The 15,747-nt window shown below is 39.0% G+C and overlaps 1 protein-coding gene across 4 annotated transcripts in view; it reads left to right on the top strand.

The window, feature by feature from the left end:
• The window catches only part of SMOC2 (SPARC related modular calcium binding 2), a 179,974-nt gene that overhangs the window by 125,693 nt on the left and 38,534 nt on the right, over positions 1 to 15,747 (top strand). For all 4 annotated transcript variants that reach the window (XM_067535906.1, XM_067535904.1, XM_067535905.1 and 1 more), the window contains exon 9: positions 7,589 to 7,671. In XM_067535906.1, the coding sequence (XP_067392007.1) occupies positions 7,589 to 7,671 (83 nt within the window). The remainder of the gene's footprint in view (positions 1 to 7,588; positions 7,672 to 15,747) is intronic.

Here is a 15,747-nt window from a genome sequence, read left to right as displayed (position 1 = left end):
GTTAGATGAGGTGTCCAACTGCTGACTCTGACTGTGTCGTGGGCAGCATGTGGGTATCGCCAATCTTCCCTTCCCCTTCTGTCTTCTTATCAATGCTGAGAAACTACAGGCTGAAAGCTGGGAACGAGTCAGCACAGAGCAAGCCCCACTTTCCAGCTGTATGATGATGAAAGAGCCAATTGCCACTGTCCACTGTAAAAGCCAACATCAGAAGGGTTTCTTATGTCCCCACAGCCATTTTCCTCTGACAGGCTTTATTGGGACAACTGCCTTGAAACCAGTAAAGAGAGGAAATACCATTTTGGTATGTTATTAATAGAAGCTTGGAATTCACCCATCCCAGCTGAGCCGAATACATGGTAAAGCGTTCTGAGCCACATTGAGCAGATGCATGCACAGTAAATATCAGATTCCAAAGGAAGTTATTTAGGCCAGTTATTGAGGTTTGGCTCCTGTAGGAACACTATAGAAGCTCATTTATAAACAGGGCAATGTGTACAGCCTGATGCAAGCACTGATCTTTTCATGGCTTGATCAAAAGTTATTTTTTGACCTTTACATAAGATGTGTGGAGAACAATGTTTAGGAAACTGCTTGCATTGCATTGCATTCTTAGGGGAGCAAACCTTTCTGTGTTCTTGGAGCACTGATTTATTGACTATGTATTGAGTTGTTTTGATGTCTGTTTATGCAGTAGACTGCACCACGCCTGCAGAGTGCAGACTCTTAGCCTATGTGGGAGGAACCTACGGTCACTGGCAATCTCCTATTTCTCATCCCTCGCAAACTACGATCCTTAAACTGTCAAATCGAATTACCAAGATTGGCCCTGGAACCATGTGATCAGCACTTATAATGTTCCCACAGAACCTGTAAACACGTAGTCTGCTCCGAAACAACCCTACTCCTGCTCTCTCTCTCTCTGTTTCTTGTTCTCATTAAAAATCATTTTGCCCCAGTCCACTTGTTGATGACATTTGTGTTTTATTTAACTTTGGGGCCAATGCAGCTCTCTTTGCCTCAGCTCATACACGCCATTCATTTCACAGGACCTTCTTTATTGTGCTCTCCAGTCAAAAACTGAAGTTTCTACACAGCTTTGGGTTCAATTAATCAAACCTAATCCTTCCTGGATCTTTCTGGCAAGGCTTAATGGGCCTTCTGCTTCACAGGGTAGCCCTTACATTTTATTCATTTTGCTTCCTTTCATACTATATTTTTCCTGTAACCAAATATTTTATGCAAATCTCTCCTCTTCCCCCATCCATGCACCTGCTGCAGGCTCACAGTTTTGGTAGGAAATGTGCCTTTTGTATCTTTCAATGATACACCTATTGCCTTTCTGGGGGAACTGCACTGGCAAAACTGACAGTTTGCAAGGTGGGGATCCTTTTCCTCCATTGGTTTGTGGGGAATCTTCAATGAAGTGAGCACTATGAGTGATCAGGAAGAGCTGAGCAGTAGGGTAGCTTTCTTTATCCCATGATTTTCTTTCTATAGAGTGGAGGGGGTTCAATATTCTTGTAACTCAGGAAGGAGCTTTTTCAGGGGCACACAATTAGGTGGGTCGCAAGGAATTGTGGGAAATGGTGCATCTTATCTTCCCCTCAAAGCTTTCCATTCAAAATGCAAATTAGAGGAACAACTATCAGAAAGAAAAAATAGACATCCAAGACAAAGGACTAATACCAAGGATAGCAGGCAAGAAAGAAAAACACTCTTTGAAAATCTGTAGCATTGTCAGTGGAGAATAACACAGAATATACAGGAGCCGGCAGTTGTTGACATGGCAACTTGGGCCTGTGCTTATCTGTGATCTGAATACAAGAGCATGTGAGTGAGTGCTAAAATGTCTTGCCGCTAAAGCACCTTGTGTACTTTGGTGACCACAATAAATAATAGTCCCATGAAATCTGTCAGACAACATGAAGGGCTGGGGGTGGACGCACGATACTCCCAATGATTGTAGCATTGTTGGCATTGGTAGCTAACTAACTGGTAGCATAGGTAGCATTATTGAAATAAAACAAAGATGGTGGAATCAGTAGTGCCCTGGTAAAAAAAAAAAAGGGAGGTAAACTAACCTACCCTAAATTCCATATTCCCCAAATTTAGATAAAGGGAGTTTGCCCATTACTGATTTACCCTTGACTACGCTAATGGGTGGAATGGGAAAGTAACAAAAAACATCAAAGACAAGAGCTTCCTGGTAATAACACCAGTAAGTCTGCTGTAAAGAAATTCAAAGGAACTCTGTGAAGTTGAATATGTCCTAACTTTTAGATTTTGTAAAAACAAATTTTTACAAAACCTAAACACCTGTGGAAATGTCTCTGGGTTAAAAATAAATAAATAAACCCAGTGTAAACAGGTTTTTTAAACAAATAAACATTCCCCTAAAGTTCTTTTAACCCAATCATTAAATAAATTGTGCTAATGCCTGAAAACCTGAAATGAAAGGGATAACAAAAGACTGTAAGCACATGTGGAACTGACTACACTATTACATTTTCTACATTGAGTGAAATTCACATAAAAGAAAACAAATATCAACAGTGAAAAAAGACCCTGATCCTGCAAACACTTACTCACGTGCTTAACTTTAAGTAACAGAGTAGAACTTCTAATTTATGATTTTTAACCTGGCAATGCCCCTTTCCAATATAAACCTGTCATTCTTTCCCTCTGTCAGCCTCTTGCCCTCAGGTGTTGTAACTAATATCTTTCATTGGGTCTCAGTGCAACTCAGCTTTTGGTGATAGAGTGTCGTTTGGTGATGGAGTGTCATCTTCTTTTGTCAATTTTCTTGTCTTTCAGGGTTCAAGTCAGACATTTCATGCTACAGTATTTTAACACCTATTTTGCTTTATAGATTTAGGTTCTATGCGAAGAACTGCATTTGAATTTAACATAAACATAAGCCAACAGGGCAAACGTGCAGATGCCAGAAAAGAAAGTGTAGGCACAGAGCACTAATAATAATTGGGCGGGAGGAAGAGGGAATGCAGAGTGGGGTATCAGATTAATTAGGGATCAGGCTGGTTGCCAGGTACTACATTAGTGTGCACCACACAAAGATTTCTCTTTCACTCTTTCCCTGGCCGATAGAAGAGGTCATCCATCAAATAGGTGAATTCTAACTTTGCCATCAAAGCAGCTTCTATTCTCATTGTTCAATAAAAGGTGCCTCTCTCACTCACAGGACACACACTCATAGGGGCATGAAATTGCATTGCACTTTCCTGGAGCAAACACTTTATCTGATGGGCCACTGGACAATTCAATAAACTTTCATCAGAACTGTGAAGATAAACTAAGCACTGAAGGGGAAAAAATGTCTCACTGTTTCATCCTGTCCTATTATTAAGAGTCAGAATGGTTGTGTGTTGTTCCCATGTCTAGCAGAGCATCAGATCATTGCAAAGTGTGTGATACTTGATGAAAATCAGATAAGTGCATTTCAATATATGACTGTGTATATATGGTCACTGGGTGCATGTGTAACATGGGTATTTCTAATAAGTTAGGGAACCATATGTAGTATTAAATTTAAATTCTAGGGAGGCAAAATGAGTGTGTGTAAGATGGACGGGAGAGATGAAGGAGAGATTTTTACAAAACTTCCTATGGAAAGACATGTTTGTTTGTTTTTTAGAATTTATGCTTTCCCCTGAAGTACTGTAAATTCAGATGCTGCAGCTTTGAGCTAATGCATGAGAACCTGAAAGTGTAATTCCTCAGCAATAGCCCCACTCTAGTTTCTAGGAGCTGAGTGAAATGCAAAAAATTAAATAAAAAGAGAACACAATAAAAGATGAAAAGCATATTACATTTTAAAAATTCTTTAACTTTGTCATCTATGAACCTATTAGTAATGATTTTTTTAGAATATGACCTTCAACCTTACCATGTCTCCTTAAAAACAAATAAAAATAAATATAATGAGATGGATGGGATATAAACTAACAAAATAATAGAATGTATGGGTTAAGGCTGAGCAACCTTAATATCAGCCTAGTTATCCCTTGTAATTGCAACCTATGGCCTTGATCCTGCAAACACTTATACACATGCTGGCATTTACTCACATGAGTAATCCCATTGAAATCTATGGGACTATTCACATGTATAACTACTTGCAAGGTTGAGGTCTATCTGATAACTATTGAGAGCATCTAACATGATCAAAGGATTTTACCAATTTTTGGTGATTTTTACAACTAGACAATAGTGAATGAAACTCAAAACAGTTTGTGGGTTCAATTCAGACAAACACCAGAAGGTTCTTTGATCACAAAATGGTGCTGAAAAATCTACTGAGAACAGGATGGAAATATCACAAGAAGAAAGTTTTTCGCAGTGTTTCAGTACAGGAGAAACCATTAAAATATCAACATGTGCCCATTATCACACAGATACTAATGATGCCTCCCATATTAACTATGGAGAACAAACGAGGTGACCTCAGACACACCCAATTGTTATAAATGCTAACTTTTTTTTTTTTAAATGAGGACCACTGTACTTCCTCCTCCACGTCCCAGCTGAAACTAAGAACTGAAGAGGAGCATAAAAATGAAAAGAAACCCATATAGAAAAGTCCTCTAGAATACAGGGATGAAATCAATAGGAGTCTGTAGAAGTGTAATAAGGTTCTACAGAAATTACCCTATTACCCTATCAAATTTGATAGATTATATATTTATTTTCTAGAGGTTTTGTGAGCTATCCTATCAAATTGTATAGCCTGAGTATAGTTCTCTACTAAATTTAATAAGATGATGCAAACAAAAAATATAGAAAAGTGATCGTTATCTATTAAATTCTAAGGGATTCCCACAAAAGAAAAAAAGTCCCAGAAAATTTTTTAGCTTTTTATGAGCCTTAATAATGATTCAGTTTCGGTTCAATTGAAGGCCTGTTTTATTGTACCACAACAGATTTTTTATGAGTGGTTTATACTTCAACCCAAATCTTTGGCATCAGAATAATCTATCACTGGGAGGAATATGCCTGAGAAGCAAACCATAAAGTGGCATGAAATTAAATTATTAGACTTGGTTGGGCTGTTAGAGCCTCTAGCATCCTTCATTCCTATTTCGGCCACCTTTGCAAATCAATACAAATAGGGCACCAGACAGCTGTAGCTGTATCACTATGCAGGTGCTGGTAGTTTCCCATGTGCTATGGAACACCCAGCAGAGCTGAAATGCCCTTTGTTAGGTACTGCATGTTTGTGGGAAGCTGGCTTTTTAAACTGTTGGAGCAGCTTTGGTCCCAGTGGTGCTTACATTGTGACTGTTTGACAGGTATCATTCCACCCGATTAATTAGTAATCAGTCTATGGTAAAAGCAGTCGTCTTTCTTGTCACAGCTCACATTTCTTGGATTGTCATTTATGAAGGGAGACTAAATCTCACAGTAAATGCTAGTGAATCAGGTCTGACACTGATATGTAATCCACAACCAGCAGCATGATCAAAGCTCCATTTTCTTATATTGTCTATGAGCTTTCACTTATTAGGATTCCAAGGGCACTTCAAGAGTTAAAGACTGGTAAAAGAGAAGCAGAAAGAGAACATCTTTTAAATAGAACTTAGATAAGATTCTTATCTGCATTTTGTTTAATGCAAGTACAATGGAGTGATGAAATCACACAATCAAAACCAAAAAGCAGAGGACCCGATTCTCCTCCGCCTTGCACCCAGTACAAAATGGGTGTAAAATTCTACTTTTCTGATCTAGTAGGGCTTTACATCCACTTTCCACATGTATAACTGACTACACACCGTGCAAGGTAATGGAAAATCAGGTCTAGTTTCTTTGAGAGAGAATCAGGAAATTGTAACCCCAAACCTGCAGAGTGCTCAGCTAGTACCATATGCTCTGAGGCAACAAATAAAATAGCTTTATTGTAAACTCCACAGTACAACCACAGTTTTTTCTTTAAAAAAACAAAACCTAAAGATAACAGCGCTAGCTTTCGACATTCAATTCTTGTGGCAATTCCTGTAGCACAGGAAGACCCTTATGAACGGTTACAGAGACCCAACAAACGTAGTTTTCCTGTTGAGTATGATGGAAATTCTTTTCCTGTTTGATATTTCAGCAATTGTGTGCCCCGCAATCCACGTACTGGGAGTGTCTTAAATCAAGGCACTGAAACTCCATAGGGAGGTTCATAAAATACAGACTTTGTTTATCATAATATCATATTCACCAAACTGGCCTCGATACAAAACACTAGGTGGATTTATTAGTATTGATTCTCCATTGCCTTCCCCTTGTGTTGTCATTTACTTTCCAAGCCGGTATACAAGGCTAACAACTCAGAATAGTAATGAAAGGTGCAAGGCAGGGGCGAATCATGCTTTGCATCTTCTTTGCTTATTCCAGTGTTTTGGTTAAGAATCACCAGAGGTTGCCCCCAGGATGTTATTCTGAATTTTTGCAGGATGTGAGCAGGGTGAGAGTGAGGGCTGATAACATCAAGTGGACTCAATCTCCAACTGAGTCAAATTTACACTCAGTACAGCTTGGGATGGAGAATTGGAAGGTGGTTCTTTGCCACTGCCACCTTTCTGCTCCCCTGATTCTGGATTCTGGACTACAGAGGTGCTCTAAGTTATATCACCTGCAAGTAGAGACTGTAGTGGCTGAGAATCTGCTAGTGGGCTTTGCCATGCTTCTTCCTATCATTGGCATGCCCCTCCCTACTACCTCTGCAAAGGTAATGGTGGCAGAGGCATAGATTCAGCTATAAGTAATTAAGTACAAAGGAGCCATCACATTGACAACCCAAATATTGTTGACATTACAAGGCAGTGGGAGACACAGCACAGTCAGTGGCATTTGATAAAGCTATTTGCAGAAGTGATACAAATAGCACAGGGTTTCTTGTTACCATCTGTGACAAACATACTTGCTTTAATTAAATGTCTAAGAGTCAAAGATGCATCGCACATAAAGCAGTACCCGAAGATCAGCTGAGTCCATTCCATTCTCCAGTTTAAACCATCCCAGCACATCTCCTCCTCCTCCAAACTTTTCTCTAACTGCTAGTTATTAGTGGTCAGCCTCTCTTACATAAGCTAACGTTTGTTCCAGTCATGATACAGTAATATACAATTTTAGTACTGTAATATTTAGCGAGCATAGTAGCAGGTTGTTGGAGATGGGGAAGAAGGAGTTAAAATGGATTTTCAGGAACATCACAATCTGAATAACATGCCTGCTGCCAAACTTGTTATATGGTTTATAGTTTTCTACATGTGTTATGGCAGGTGGGAGGACCCTAACTATCTTTTTGTATTGGGTTTCCTATTGTTTCTTCGCAGCCCTGTTTCCTTAATTCCCCGATCTGTATAATGGGCTCACTAATACTTTCCTGGTGTTGTGAGGATTAATTAATTAATGTTTGCAATGAAGTCTTTGGAAGATAGTCAGTGTATCATTTCACTTCTGTCTATATCCTTGTGTATGACTGAGAAAAAAAATGACACAGCTCACACAGAGTTTGAAAGAAAAATAAAATATAAATTAAATTGGTTTCAGCTTGTTTTTTCTTCTCTCTTTGCTTTCTGTGTAGGTATGAACAACCTAAGTGTGATAACAGTGCCAGAGCTCTTCCAACCAAAACAAAGGATTTGTACAAAGGACGCCAGCTTCAAGGTCAGTGTAAGATGAGTTTTGCAGCATATGTTTCAGTGCTGTTTAACCACAGCAATAAACTAGAAGGAGTTTCTTACCCTTGGTCTAAATAAATAAATAAATGTCAGTGTGTTACTATGCTGATTTGTCATTGACTGACACCCAAGAGTAGAGTTTTGAATTGAGGTGGCTGTAAATAAGGGTATAGACATGTTGTAAGATGCAGTAAGATTTGCTTTCTTAGATCCTGATTCTGCTGATATTGACATCAATACACATTTTCCCACCGATTCAGGATCAGGCCTTTATTGTATTTGTGTAACCATAGGTCTAGAAACTGGTTTTCACAACACAGATGCTGTAAATGGAAATTGTGAATCATTCAAAAGTAGGAGAATCAGAAACAAGCAAATAATTTGGGGGAGATTTATTTTTGTGCACGCACACGTGCATTGTGAGAAACTTCTCCCTTCACCACCCAGAGAAATTTCTCAACATTTACTCTGAGCTAACAGTGCCATTCAGTGTTGAAGTTCATCTTCAGTGAAGTGTGCATTAATACTGTCTGTTGAGAAAGCAAATGTAATTGCAAAATATAATTTGAAAAGAAATAGGAGCAAGAAATGCAAACTATATCTGGTTAGACTATAAGTAATTATATGTTATGTTCTTTATGGAAGAGAGTAGAACGTGTGCTCTTATAAAACATGCATGGTATCTCTCTGTGGTACAAAAACCTGATCTGCACTGCACTGAAATTTCAGCCTGGAGTATGAATTTCATGACTCCTTGCAAAACACTCCTGCTCTGTTTCTTTTACGAAAACGAATACTGCATGCCCAGTTTTTAGATGGGAGCATCTATATGTCACATAGAATAAAAACACAGAAATTCAGCACAAGGTCCTTGCATGGGACTTTAGTGGAATTACACCAGGGATGAATTTGGCCCTACAGATGATATTCACCACTGTGAAGCTGGTCAGCCTAAGGCCTATTCACCACGTAAGTCAGTAATTACACCAGGAATGATTCTGACCCATAAAACTCACTATCCTGCCTCTGTTGAAGCCAACACGGGACTGGTCATTGACTTCAACGGGGCCAGAACACAGATTAGACCAGTGACTCAGAAGAAATTAAATTTGAAATAACATCACACTCCTCCTTCTCTGCTTGTAGGTATAAAACTAGAAAAGTTAGTAGATGGTGTGTGTTAGCATACTTTGTTTATGTGTAAAGAACATATTTCTGGATAGCTAAGCTGAAGAAATGGATTTTGTATTTAGTTCTCTGTATTGTGGACTTTGGTCATTCAGATCTCTTGCAAAAATCTTTGAAGAAACTTTTGCCAGGGGGGATAAAGCCAGGTTTCACACTTCTCTTCTTTACCCAAATCAGCAGTGTTTTTATGCAGTGGAGTAATAAAGATTCGACCAAAGACAGGAACTTTCTGCCAGTGAGGCCATTTAAAAGTGCTTTCCATGCTGTACGCTCCTACCTGGCAATTTCATTTTGGTTGAGTAGTCAATGAGCTTTTGATTCTTTCCTTCCACCCTACAGTATTTTGCATTCTAATAACTTTAATCCCACAAACCACTGCTGCAATGTGAACTCATAATTACTATGGATTGTACGTGACAGAGATTTGGTCGCCTATATTTATGTTGCTTACCCTTAAATAACCTTTGACTTCCAAGTGCTTTGTCCTATTTTAATCCAAGGCAAATAGTCCTGGTGAAGTCAGTACAACTACTCACAATGTAAGGCTAGCAAGATTTTAACAGTTGCATTGCTATTCATTTTCTCTACTTTTGTCAGATAAATTAGCAACAATTGGCCTCATCCTCAGCTGGAATAAATCCAGATAGCTCCATTGACTTCAGTGGGGCTATGTTCTTTACACTTGCTGAAGATCTGTCCCTCTATTTTTTGGGGTCAAATATTTCTAGCAATAATTTAAAAATCAAAATCCAGTCCTTCATAAATATTAATCACTTTTCATATAATTACTAGAGAGCAGCAAAATTTCAAGGGCAAGGCACGAACTCTTGGCTTACTTGAAGTAAGTAACAAAACTCCCACTGAATGCAACAGGGCCAGGATTTCACCTAACACCTGAAGTGTTGATTCAAAGATCCTGTATCTATAAAAGTGGACTGGAAATTATATGAGAATATTTTGTCTCACTAGATTTCTGGTACTTCTTTAATTTTCAAACTGTTTTTATGAGATTTCTATTTGAAGGCCCTGATTTTGGCCGGAACCAGAAGATGCATGAAAATGAACTCCAAATACTTTATGCTAATTTGGAGGGACTTCCTCTGGTTCACCAAGAAGAGTTAAAGCATACCACATAGCTACCTCTCCCATTGCCCTCTGTTTCCCTTCTCCCCACTCCCCCCTGTTTTCTGGGTTTTCCACCACTTTTATATTCTCCTTTGTTCTCCTGTGTGCTATGCAGCACAGGGCAGCATCCAGTATTTTACTATCAGTGATAAATGTGTGTGTTCTTCTTGGAAGACTCTTGAGTGCTGAATATTTTGAGGCTACTTTAAGGACTGTGTGTGTTAAACAGAGATCATTCAGTTCTCCATGCAGATCCATTGAGAGCTGTTAAATGGGTACAAAATAAAGCCTAGCCAAGGCCACACTATATTGTGATGGAATGAGCAGAAATTCCTTTGGTAATCTGTCACAACAAAGATGTAATTATCTGGCCTGTACCTCTATGAAAGTCCTACTTCTTGGCAGCAATAAATCAAAGTTAGGCAAATTGCAGAAATGTCAAAAAATCACTTTCTGTAATTGTGCCTCTTCCAGGTTGTAAGTACTGAGGTAATTTCAAGATTTAGATACCACAATAATTCTTAATAGGGAAAAAAACAATTATATCTTAAAATAACCAGCTTAAACAGTCCATTTTGGCCAAGACTTGAGTACTTTCTCTACCATCTTTTCCACAATCTTGTAAAAGGCCATTTCTGCTCACCTGTGAGTTGAGATTTTTGAAAGGGCAAAATTCTCGATATTTGAAATAGCTGAGCATCGGTTTGTCAGGGAGTTATTTTATTTAATGTGCTCATCTGGCAACATGTACAGCATTTGAATGGAGGAAATTACAGACAGCCTGAATTCTTAGTGTCAAAGTTTTATGCAGATCATATGTGGAGCTACGCAGTGATGTTGTAGCCATGTTGGTCCCGGGATATGAGAGAGACAAGGTGAGTGAAGCAATATCTTCTATTGGACCAACTTCTGTTAGTGAGAGAGACAAATTTGCACAGAGCTCTTCTTCAGGTCTGGGAAACATACTCTGGCCAGGTCTATATCAGAAAATTAGGTTGGTTTAACTACATCACTTAGGGATGTGAAAAAAAACACATTCTTGAGCAGCATAGTTAAGCCAATCTAAGTCCCTGTCTAGACAGTGTTAGGGTGATGAAAGAATTCTTCCATTGACCTTGCTACCGCCTTTTGGATTACCTACGCCAATGGGAGAAACCCTCCCATTGGCGTAGGTAGTGTCTACATTGAAGTGCTACAGCCTTGCAGCCGTGCCACTGTAGCATTAAGTGTAGACAAGCCCTCTCAGAGTCACAGCTAAATACAAGGTGGAATAGATTGTTTAGCATGTGTACTTAAAACATTTCAAGGGACTATTCAAGGTGAAGTTGCCTGTTAAAACCCCTCTAGTCATAGGGGGGAAAGGAAGAGAAAGATAATGAAAAAAGGCAGCTTATGGGAGGGGGAGGTTGTTAGTGGGGTACAGATTGCTGTAATAAGCCATAAATCTGGTGTCTCTATTAAGTCCATGATTTTTAGTGTCTAGCAAAGTTATGAATTTAAGCTCTTCAGGTTGTCTTTTGAAGATGTTGTGCAGATTTCCTTTGACAATGAGAACTGAGGGTTGCTAACTTTGTAATATTTAAGAACCGGACACTCCAGGAGGAGTGCCGGAACCTCCTCTGCCCCACTTCTTGCCCCAACTTGCTCCTCTTCCTCCTTCCCTCCAATTCTGAATTGTACTTTCTGCTCTTCCCTGCCCCCCACCAGGTTGGGAGGGACTTGCCGGCTGGGAGCTGCAGCTGTCCGACACAGGGAGGAAGTGGCCGTGTCTGAGTAGGTGCCTCCCCCACCCGCAGTAACGGGACTTTTCGGGTCCTGTCTGTAGACCTGACCAGATACTCAGGTCCCCTTTTCTACTGGACTTTGCAATAGAAAACCAGGCAGCTGGCCACCTTAACTGAGAGGTGTCAGCAGAATGCAAGCAAAAAACTGATCTGGTGCTTAGATACCAATGTTTTACGGTTCTGGAATCCTATGCATGGGTTGATAAACACTGCAATTGAAAGACTTGTACTTAATATTTGTTTTTAAACATGTAGATCACAGGGATAGTGGATTTTTTTTTAAACTAGCCACTCCATGCAGATCTGAAGTTGCCTGACCTCCAGTTGCCTGCTGACTTCTATGCAGATGCACCATTCCAAAGCAGGGGTTGCCTCAGAGTGGCGAGGCCATGCAACAGTATAAAGCTGAGGGGATCTAGAACTAGGGCTTTAGTTCAAACTTTCTTAAAAGAATGCCAGTTTTTACATTTCAGCGTTTTCTCCACCCACTGTTAAGGAACGTCTATAGTGTACCTTGACCAAGCATAGAACTTACTTAGGCTCAGAGTTCATGTAATTAAGGGAGTGATGATGTCCTTGAGATTACCACATAGGCCTAGGTTGGTCAACTGACCAATAGATACTTTTGCTGTCCCTAATCTATTTCTAAAATCAGTTCCAGTAGGCAACAGCTCTCCACAACCAGCCCCACAACAGAAAAAGAGACTCTCTTGATACCAGCTGTCCCAGAGATGACTCGAAGAAAGACACTGCTCACTTTTGCCAACCTTCCCAAATTTGCCATCTTATGTAGCTGTCTATTCACAACGCTAGCCCTGTGTCTGTGCCTACCAACATGAAAAAGGAATGTACTTAGATGAGACACAAAGTTGGACCTTGTAGCACATGGAACTAGTGCCAGATCATTGCAGGCAGCTGGCCTTTAAGGGCCTAGTTCTGCTATCCTTTCCTTGCTGAGAATTTACACAAAAGTGTACTCCCATTGAACACAATGGAATTATTCTTGGAGAAGTGCTATTTGGTGAGAGTAACAACAGTAGAACGGGGCCCTTTGTGAGTATCAGAGAAACTCTAATCCTGTGTACAATTTTGTAAGATGTATTAGTTTCATCGCACAATGTTCTGCCTTTACATAACTTGTATTGATGTCATAGGGGCCTAGGACTGGCAGGAACCTCCTGGCTCACTAAATCCAGTTCCCTGCTATCACAGGCAACCCCATTGTATAATCCCATTCATAATTTTTCAAACTCCATTTTAACATTAGTTAGGTGTTTTGCCCCCACTATTCCTACTGAAAGTTTGTTCCAGAATCTCACTCCTCTTGTGGTTAGAAGCCTTCTTCTGATCTCCAGCCTACATTTATTCATGGCCAGTGTATATCTATTTGTTCTTGTGACAACATTGTCTTTTAGCTTAAATAGCTCTTCTCCATCCCTGATGCTTGTCATTACATGTGCCCAAAGCCTTTTGATACAAAGGCTCCAAATGTGACAAGTTAACTTTTCAGAATCTGATAATGAAAGAAAAAAGAGTAACTATGATAAACCATATAGTTGTGTTAACTTGCTAACTCATTCAGGATGAGTCCTTAAGTAATCTCATGGACTAGTGCAGCAGCAGTGTTGTAACTTTCTATATGCGGAAGATTCATGTTCAGTGTGTTCTTCACAATATCATAGGAGTTGCAGGAGTGGAAGCATCTATCATTTACTGGAGCTGGGAGAATGTTTGAGCAGCAATATAAAGCTGTCCAAAAAAGTTGTGTGGCAGATTCCAGTACCAAATAGTCTGGGCTTTCAAAGTTGGCAGATGTATGACATTACAGCTGAGCATTGCTATGGGGAATGAGCCCTCAACGTGCTCATTACCAAAATGTGAGTGGCAGAAGCCTTAACAAACTTAGAACGGAACTCAAACCTGAAGTGCTTTAGTTTTGCCTATCTGCCAGTCTCAACATGAGGTCAAGTTTTATCTTCTTCATATGGATTTATGTGGGACATAAGATGTGCATAGTTTTTGTAATGATCCTCAGTATAGGAATGAATTTTGTCCTATGTGAACACCTACTAGCTTGTAATAAAACACACGATAATGTGGAAAGATGCTTCTGAACACAGTGGATTGAAAATTTTCCATCAACACTGGTTTTATGTTACAAAATTGGGTCTGACTACTTGCCCCCTCACCCGCCCCCACCCCCCCCCCTCCAAAAGCAACTGCTTTCTGTGGAAATTTGACTTTTCATCATTAGCATCTGAAAACTAACAAGCAAAAAGGTACATCACAGGAGAGAGAGAGTCTGGCCAGGATTACATTTTTTAGCTAGAAGTACCACTATCTGATGAAGGAAAAACAGTAAAATTCATGGGCATGAACTAGAAAATGTAATTAGCCTAGATTTTCAGATTACTCTTAATATCTATGGTTTTGTGGCTTTAAGTCAGACCATTAATATTGTTTACATTTAATTTTGGTTCGTTTAAATTTCCATTTTCTTTAACACTATATTTTAAAAGTTCCTATAATCATGATACTTCCTCTCATAGCAAGGGCTAATGGGGGGATGGGTGGGAGGAGATTTTAGTTTGAAAATTACTGTAACTGTAATACTGCATCTGCACATGCACTCAAAGATTGTAAATCCATATGCTAAAAAATCCTGAAGGTGCCTATTAGATTTGTGCTTTAATATTTTAATCTAATTCTTCATCTCCAAATATTTCCTTAGGGCCAGATGATCTCAGTTACACCAGTAGAAATGAAGAGTAACTCACCAACTTCATTTCAATTAGTCTGGATTATTACTGGTGTAAATGAAATCAGTATTTCACCTGTAATAGTTTTACCCTTCCTGCCTGTACCTTGGCTTTCCTAGAAGACCAGCTCCAGATGCTTCCTGATTAGGTATCAGGTTAGTTTGAAGAAAGGATCCTATGACAATTCTCAGAAAAGATCAATATTTGTCTCTAGCTAGAAGTGGATTAACTGGCACCTGAACGATTTAGTTTTTAATATGCAGAGTTCATGCAAAGTCACAGTATAAGAAGGATCTGATCTAGTAAAATTTCCATCTCTGATTAGTTCTCCCTTAGATTAAATACTGGATTCATAGCTGGGAAGTGAAATGGGGACAAGGGAACATCATCAGGGCTGAAAAGCTGTAGTTCATATTAATTAAAAAGACAACTCTTGGCATACAATTTCAATCATGCTAAAGATATGAAGCATTCTGTGATTTAATTGAAACCTCCTCCTAAAGCATCTTGATTTTTTAAAAAATATTGAATAAAAAATGCTATTTACAAACTCCTTTGAAAAAATTGCCTTGCTTGAGTTAGAGCACAAATGTTTTCCTACCAGAAGGATTTTGGGTTATACATGTATATCTCCAAGTCTTGTAAGTCCTTTAAAAACAAATGTGACAAATGGCTTCACCTTTACACCTATCTTAAATTATCTGTATTCAGTACTTTTACTGCTATTGAAAGGACATATGGTATTTGTTTATACAGAATATAGTCCACCTGTGTCTTATGCATCTCCTCAACAAGCCATTGAGATGAATGCTGTGCTTGGATTATCTGATGAGCTTTAAAAACATTTGAGATGAAATAAGGATAATCAAATCTCTTGCTCCAGAGTGTAAATTGATCATGAACGAAATTGAAATCCCATGTATAACATTACATAATGGACAATGCAGTACTGGTTGTTTTTCATTTTTTTCTGAAGTATCAGATATTGACCACTGCTGAAGGCAGAATACTAGCTGTCGGATATGTAGAAGAGAATTTGAATCAAACTAACCTGTTTCTGATGAGCTTAAACAGGAACCTGCTAAAAAGTATTAACAGAATCATAATACTGATATCTGCCAGAATTTTAAAATTTGCTTTATACCTGCAGTGCTACTTGTTTACTTTGAGTGTTTCTCATAGCTGCAGAGTTTATTCAGAATTAAA

The sequence above is a fragment of the Emydura macquarii genome, unplaced genomic scaffold (assembly GCF_026122565.2).
Source record: "Emydura macquarii macquarii isolate MOO-44397 ecotype Brisbane River unplaced genomic scaffold, CSIRO-AGI_Emac_v2 contig_3517, whole genome shotgun sequence".
Classification (NCBI taxonomy): domain Eukaryota; kingdom Metazoa; phylum Chordata; order Testudines; family Chelidae; genus Emydura; species Emydura macquarii.
Note: the sequence above shows the minus strand (reverse complement) of the source record. Positions and strands in the feature narration are given on the sequence as shown.